General features: G+C 41.3%; 1 protein-coding gene across 1 annotated transcript in view; it reads right to left on the bottom strand.

Annotated features, from left to right (window-relative positions):
- Positions 1 to 593: 593 nt before the first annotated feature.
- Positions 594 to 8,421, bottom strand: part of LOC123484935 (thyrotropin-releasing hormone-degrading ectoenzyme-like) — a gene marked incomplete at its 3' end in the record, with an annotated part of 48,937 nt that continues 41,109 nt past the window's right edge. The window contains exon 3 of the mRNA XM_045215714.1: positions 594 to 720. Coding sequence (XP_045071649.1) covers positions 594 to 720 — 127 coding nt within the window. The remainder of the gene's footprint in view (positions 721 to 8,421) is intronic.

Below are 8,421 nucleotides of genomic sequence, written 5' to 3'. Positions count from 1 at the left end.
GTCTTTAAATGGGCTACCATTCTGCACAGGGTAACGCAGCCATAGAATAAACTGTCTTTAAATTGGCTACCATTCTGCACAGGGTAACGCAGCCATAGAATAAACTGTCTTTAAATGGGCTACCATTCTGCACAGGGTAACGCAGCCATAGAATAAACTGTCTTTAAATGGGCTACCATTCTGCACAGGGTAACGCAGCCATAGAATAAACTGTCTTTAAATTGGCTACCATTCTGCACAGGGTAACGCAGCCATAGAATAAACTGTCTTTAAATGGGCTACCATTCTGCACAGGGTAACGCAGCCATAGACTAAACTGTCTTTAAAAGGGCTACCATTCTGCACAGGGTAACGCAGCCATAGAATAAACTGTCTTTAAAAGGGCTACCATTCTGCACAGGGTAACGTAGCCATAGCAACACAGAATAGCCTTCCACATCTAGGATTCCCCTGCTCAGAAAATCAGGAAATCCTCTCACTATCGACAACAAGCCTTGCTGTGCGTGTGTGTGTGCCTTGCAGACAAGCATTATTCCGACCACGCAGTACAGAACAGAACAGTTGAGTTAGCCCCGGGGTCCCACGTGTCTCACCTAATTTGGGCAGGGAGTATTTGACTTTGAAGTAATCCTCATAGAACTGGAGGAGTCTCTTTGTGATGTGGAGCGCGTAGTCCCCCGCTCCGCTCTGGATGGCGTTGGGCCTGGCATACAGCCGGATCTGGAGAAAGGAGGGAGGGAGGGAGGGAGGACAAAAAGAGAAGAGAAAACATAGACTGAGAGGATGTGAAGAAGTGGGGAAATGAAGCACCGGCTCAGTTCTGTCCTTCCATTGCTCTCCCTTTGGTCCACAGTGTTTCATTAGTGTATTAGTTCTCATGCCGCCTCACAGGGAATACTCTGTTAAAGGTCTGCCGCCATTATTTAGAAGTGGCGGCAGTCACTGTTTGGAAGTCAGTTGATTTGAAGCCGCTGTGCTTGTCTCTGGAGCATGCGGCAATTGAATGCTATGGCATTAGTGTCTGTGTGTGTGTGTGTGTGTGTGTGTGTGTGTGTGTGTGTGTGTGTGTGTGTGTGTGCGTGCGTGTGTTTGTGCGTGAGTGCGTGCGTGCGTGCGTGGGTGTGTGTCTGTGTAAGGGTTTCGAACAAGCCTTTCAGTTAAAAAGTTCATCTTGACTCTTCAATAGGCCTGTAGGAACCACGGTCATGGCAGGTAGCCTAGCGGTTAAGAGCGTTGGGACAGTAACCGAACCGTTGCTGGTTCAAATCCCCATGGAGGCTCTAAGTAGTTCTACGTTGATGTTAATATCGTGGAGGTTCTAAGTAGTTCTATGTTAATGTTATGGAGGCTCTAAGTAGTTCTATGATGATGTTAATGTCATGAAGGTTCTAAGTAGTTCTATGTTAATGTCATGGAGGCTCTAAGTAGTTCTATGTTGATGTCATGGAGGCTCTAAGTAGTTCTATGTTGATGTCATGGAGGCTCTAAGTAGTTCTATGATGATGTCATGGAGGCTCTAAGTAGTTATATGTTGATGTTAATGTCATGGAGGCTCTAAGTAGTTCTACGTTGATGTTAATATCGTGGAGGTTCTAAGTAGTTCTATGTTAATGTTATGGAGGCTCTAAGTAGTTCTATGATGATGTTAATGTCATGAAGGTTCTAAGTAGTTCTATGTTAATGTCATGGAGGCTCTAAGTAGTTCTATGTTAATGTCATGGAGGCTCTAAGTAGTTCTATGTTAATGTCATGGAGGCTCTAAGTAGTTCTATGTTAATGTCATGGAGGCTCTAAGTAGTTCTATGTTAATGTCATGAAGGTTCTAAGTAGTTCTATGTTAATGTCATGGAGGCTCTAAGTAGTTCTATGTTGATGTCATGGAGGCTCTAAGTAGTTCTATGATGATGTCATGGAGGCTCTAAGTAGTTCTATGATGATGTTAATGTCATGGAGGCTCTAAGTAGTTCTATGTTAATGTCATGGAGGCTCTAAGAAGTTCTATGTTAATGTCATGGAGGCTCTAAGTAGTTCTATGATGATGTTAATGTCATGGAGGATCTAAGTAGTTCTATGTTAATGTCATGGAGGCTCTAAGTAGTTCTATGTTAATGTCATGGAGGCTCTAAGTAGTTATATGTTGATGTTAATGTCATGGAGGCTCTAAGTAGTTCTATGATGATGTTAATGTCATGGAGGCTCTAAGTAGTTATATGTTGATGTTAATGTCATGGAGGCTCTAAGTAGTTCTATGATGATGTTAATGTCATGGAGGCTCTAAGTAGTTCTATGTTAATGTCATGGAGGCTCTAAGTAGTTCTATGTTAATGTCATGGAGGCTCTAAGTAGTTCTATGTTAATGTCATGGAGGCTCTAAGTAGTTCTATGTTGATGTTAATGTCATGGAGACTCTAAGTAGTTCTATGTTAATGTCATGGAGGCTCTAAGTAGTTCTATGTTGATGTCATGGAGGCTCTAAGTAGTTCTATGTTAATGTCATGGAGGCTCTAAGTAGTTCTATGTTGATGTCATGGAGGCTCTAAGTAGTTCTATGTTAATGTCATGGAGGCTCTAAGTAGTTCTATGATGATGTTAATGTCATGGAGGCTCTAAGTAGTTCTATGTTAATGTCATGGAGGCTCTAAGTAGTTCTATGTTAATGTCATAGAGGCTCTAAGTAGTTCTATGATGATGTTAATGTCATGGAGGCTCTACGTAGTTCTATGTTAATGTCATGGAGGCTCTAAGTAGTTCTATGTTAATGTCATGGAGGCTCTAAGTAGTTCTATGTTAATGTCATGGAGGCTCTAAGTAGTTCTATGTTAATGTCATGGAGGCTCTAAGTAGTTCTATGTTGATGTTAATGTCATGGAGGCTCTAAGTAGTTCTATGATGATGTTAATGTCATGGAGACTCTAAGTAGTTCTATGATGATGTTAATGTTAAATCACATGTTAATGTCATCATAGAACTACTTAGAGCCTCCATGACATCATCATATAACTACTTAGAGCCTCCATGACATTAACATAATCATAGAACTACTTAGAGCCTCCATGACATCATCATATAACTACTTAGAGCCTCCATGACATTAACATAATCATTGAACTACTTAGAGCCTCCGTGACATCATCATAGAACTACTTAGAGTCTCCATGACATTAACATCATCATAGAACTACTTAGAGCCTCCATGACATTAACATCATCAGATAACTACTTAGAGCCTCCATGACATTAACATCATCATATAACTACTTAGAGCCTTCATGACATCAACATACAACTACTTAGAGCCTCTATGACATGAACATATAACTACTTAGAGCCTCCATGACATTAACATAGAACTACTTAGAGCCTCTATGACATTAACATCATCATAGAACTATTTAGAGCCTCCATGACATTAACATATAACTACTTAGAGCCTCCATGACATCAACATAGAACTACTTAGAGCCTCCATGACATTAACGTCAACATAGAACTACTTAGAGCATCCATGACATTAACATAGAACTACTTAAAGCCTCCATGACATTAACATAGAACTACTTAGAGCCTCCATGACATTAACATAGAACTACTTAGAGCCTCCATGACATTAACATAGAACTACTTAGAGCCTCCATGACATTAACATAGAACTACTTAGAGCCTCCATGACATTAACATAGAACTACTTAGAGTCTCCATTACATTAACATCATCATAGAACTACTTAGAGCCTCCATGACATTAACATAGAACTACTTAGAGCCTCCATGACATTAACATAGAACTACTTAGAGCCTCCATGACATTAACATAGAACTACTTAGAGCCTCCATGACATTAACATAGAACTACTTAGAACCTCCATGACATTAACATCATCATAGAACTACTTAGAGCCTCCATGACATTAACATCATCATAGAACTACTTAGAGCCTCCATGACATTAACATAGAACTACTTAGAGCCTCCATGACATTAACATAGAACTACTTAGAGCCTCCATGACATTAACATAGAACTACTTAGAGCCTCCATGACATTAACATAGAACTACTTAGAACCTCCATGACATTAACATCAACATAGAACTACTTAGAGCCTCCATGACATTAACGTCAACATAGAACTACTTAGAGCCTCCATGACATTAACATAGAACTACTTAGAGCCTCCATGACATTAACATAGAACTACTTAGAGCCTCCATGACATTAACATCATCATAGAACTACTTAGAGCCTCCATGACATTAACATAGAACTACTTAGAGCCTCCATGACATTAACATAGAACTACTTAGAGCCTCCATGACATCATCATAGAACTACTTAGAGCCTCCATGACATCATCATAGAACTACTTAGAGCCTCCATGACATTAACGTCAACATAGAACCATATAACTATATTTTGTTCCTGGATGTCGACAGGGAGAGCGAGGGAGGGTATAGAATAGCAAGGTGTCGCTTTGTTTGAAATGTATTTCCTGTGGTAAGAGTGATCACTACTCTCAGTGTCGCCGGTGAGGAACGGGCTGATGCATGGTGCTGTCGATGTGGACATCTATCCACACGAGCACACGCATGCAAACACACACATACACACACACACCCCCACCACCACACACACCTTACACACACCATACACACACACACACACACACATTGAATGGATGGTTGTACTAGCCTACACTATGGTGAGAGAGAGAGTCACATTGCTAGAGGGGAAAACAGCCTGAATGTGAAGCACACACGCTGAGTAATGGGGTGTGTTTCTCTTATATGGTAAACAGGAGGAAATTCCATCAATTCTTGCCACTGCAGCAAACAGGTGCATGTATTATAGAGTACAGTACTAACCATCACACCACCCACTGGGCTGAGTGGTCATAACATGTATTATAGAGTACAGTACTAACCATCACACCACCCACTGGGCTGAGTGATTATACCATGTATTATAGAGTACAGTACTGACCATCACACCACCCACTGGGCTGAGTGGTCATAACATGTATTATAGAGTACAGTACTGACCATCACACCACCCACTGGACTGAGTGATTATACCATGTATTATAGAGTACAGTACTAACCATCACACCACCCACTGGGCTGAGTGATTTTACCATGTATTATAGAGTACAGTACTAACCATCACACCACCCACTGGGCTGAGTGATCATAACATGTATTATAGAGTACAGTACTAACCATCACACCACCCACTGGGCTGAGTGATCATAACATGTATTATAGAGTACAGTACTGACCATCACACCACCCACTGGGCTGAGTGATTATAACATGTATTATAGAGTACAGTACTAACCATCACACCACCCACTGGGCTGAGTGATCATAACATGTATTATAGAGTACAGTACTGACCATCACACCACCCACTGGGCTGAGTGGTCTTACCATGTATTATAGAGTACAGTACTGACCATCACACCACCCACTGGGCTGAGTGGTCATAACATGTATTATAGAGTACAGTACTAACCATCACACCACCCACTGGGCTGAGTGATCATAACATGTATTATAGAGTACAGTACTGACCATCACACCACCCACTGGGCTGAGTGATTATAACATGTATTATAGAGTACAGTACTGACCATCACACCACTCACTGGGCTGAGTGATTATAACATGTATTATAGAGTACAGTACTGACCATCACACCACTCACTGGGCTGAGTGATTATAACATGTATTATAGAGTACAGTACTGACCATCACACCACCCACTGGGCTGAGTGATTATACCATGTATTATAGAGTACAGTACTGACCATCACACCACCCACTAGGCTGAGTGATTATAACATGTATTATAGAGTACAGTACTGACCATCACACCACTCACTGGGCTGAGTGATTATAACATGTATTATAGAGTACAGTACTGACCATCACACCACTCACTGGGCTGAGTGATTATAACATGTATTATAGAGTACAGTACTGACCATCACACCACTCACTGGGCTGAGTGATTATAACATGTATTATAGAGTACAGTACTGACCATCACACCACTCACTGGGCTGAGTGATTATAACATGTATTATAGAGTACAGTACTGACCATCACACCACCCACTGGGCTGAGTGATTATACCATGTATTATAGAGTACAGTACTAACCATCACACCACCCACTGGGCTGAGTGATTATAACATGTATTATAGAGTACAGTACTGACCATCACACCACCCACTGGACTGAGTGATTATACCATGTATTATAGAGTACAGTACTGACCATCCCACCACTCACTGGACTGAGTGATTATACCATGTATTATAGAGTACAGTACTGACCATCACACCACTCACTGGGCTGAGTGATTATAACATGTATTATAGAGTACAGTACTAACCATCACACCACTCACTGGGCTGAGTGATTATAACATGTATTATAGAGTACAGTACTGACCATCACACCACCCACTGGGCTGAGTGATTATAACATGTATTATAGAGTACAGTACTGACCATCACACCACTCACTGGGCTGAGTGATTATAACATGTATTATAGAGTACAGTACTGACCATCACACCACCCACTGGGCTGAGTGATTATACCATGTATTATAGAGTACAGTACTGACCATCACACCACCCACTGGGCTGAGTGATTTTACCATGTATTATAGAGTACAGTACTGACCATCACACCACCCACTGGACTGAGTGATTATACCATGTATTATAGAGTACAGTACTGACCATCACACCACCCACTGGGCTGAGTGATTTTACCATGTATTATAGAGTACAGTACTGACCATCACACCACCCACTGGGCTGAGTGATCATAACATGTATTATAGAGTACAGTACTAACCATCACACCACCCACTGGGCTGAGTGATTTTACCATGTATTATAGAGTACAGTACTGACCATCACACCACCCACTGGGCTGAGTGATCATAACATGTATTATAGAGTACAGTACTAACCATCACACCACCCACTGGGCTGAGTGATCATACCATGTATTATAGAGTACAGTACTAACCATCACACCACCCACTGGGCTGAGTGGTCATAACATGTATTATAGAGTACAGTACTGACCATCACACCACCCACTGGGCTGAGTGATTTTACCATGTATTATAGAGTACAGTACTGACCATCACACCACCCACTGGGCTGAGTGATTTTACCATGTATTATAGAGTACAGTACTGACCATCACACCACCCACTGGGCTGAGTGATTTTACCATGTATTATAGAGTACAGTACTAACCATCACACCACCCACTGGGCTGAGTGATTATACCATGTATTATAGAGTACAGTACTAACCATCACACCACCCACTGGGCTGAGTGATTATACCATGTATTATAGAGTACAGTACTAACCATCACACCACCAACTGGGCTGAGTGATTATACCATGTATTATAGAGTACAGTACTAACCATCACACCACCAACTGGGCTGAGTGATTATACCATGTATTATAGAGTACAGTACTGACCATCACACCACCCACTGGGCTGAGTGATTATACCATGTATTATAGAGTACAGTACTAACCATCACACCACCCACTGGGCTGAGTGATCATAACATGTATTATAGAGTACAGTACTGACCATCACACCACCCACTGGGCTGAGTGATTATACCATGTATTATAGAGTACAGTACTGACCATCACACCACCCACTGGGCTGAGTGATCATACCATGTATTATAGAGTACAGTACTGACCATCACACCACCGACTGGGCTGAGTGATCATACCATGTATTATAGAGTACAGTACTGACCATCACACCACCAACTGGGCTGAGTGATTATACCATGTATTATAGAGTACAGTACTGACCATCACACCACCCACTGGGCTGAGTGATTTTACCATAGGCTCAGTTGTGTCCCAAATGGCACCCTATGCCTTATATAGTGCACTACTTTTGATCAGGGTCCATAGGGCTCATATAGTGCACTATGTCGGGAATAGGGTGCCATTTGGGACGCAGACATAATGACGTGAAAATGAGTTAAAGTACGACAGCTCATCATCATCATCATCATCATCATCATCACGCTAGTGGAAGATTGATCCTATAGGACATTATACAGACGGTATTCTATGGAGATAATGATCCATGTTCTAAGATTCCATCTTCTTCTTAACCAAGCTGGACAAAGAGGGGAAATAGTGTTACAGTTTTTTACAATCACTTTGGCACTAATTTCAGAACCTTGACGTCATTTTTCAAAACTCTAGACACAAAACTCACGACCAATGATCAAAATGCAAATTTTTCAAAACTCGAACACTTTTTTCAATTGCTTGGATACAATACACATAAAACTAAGATCATTTGTTCATGTAACAAAAATCACCTGTTCAATATGACACAACTTAACATCA

This window comes from Coregonus clupeaformis, unplaced genomic scaffold (genome assembly GCF_020615455.1).
Source record: "Coregonus clupeaformis isolate EN_2021a unplaced genomic scaffold, ASM2061545v1 scaf0499, whole genome shotgun sequence".
NCBI classification, from domain to species: Eukaryota; Metazoa; Chordata; class Actinopteri; order Salmoniformes; family Salmonidae; genus Coregonus; species Coregonus clupeaformis.
The sequence above is the reverse complement of the archived record's forward strand: the minus strand, read 5'-3'. Positions and strand labels throughout refer to the sequence as shown.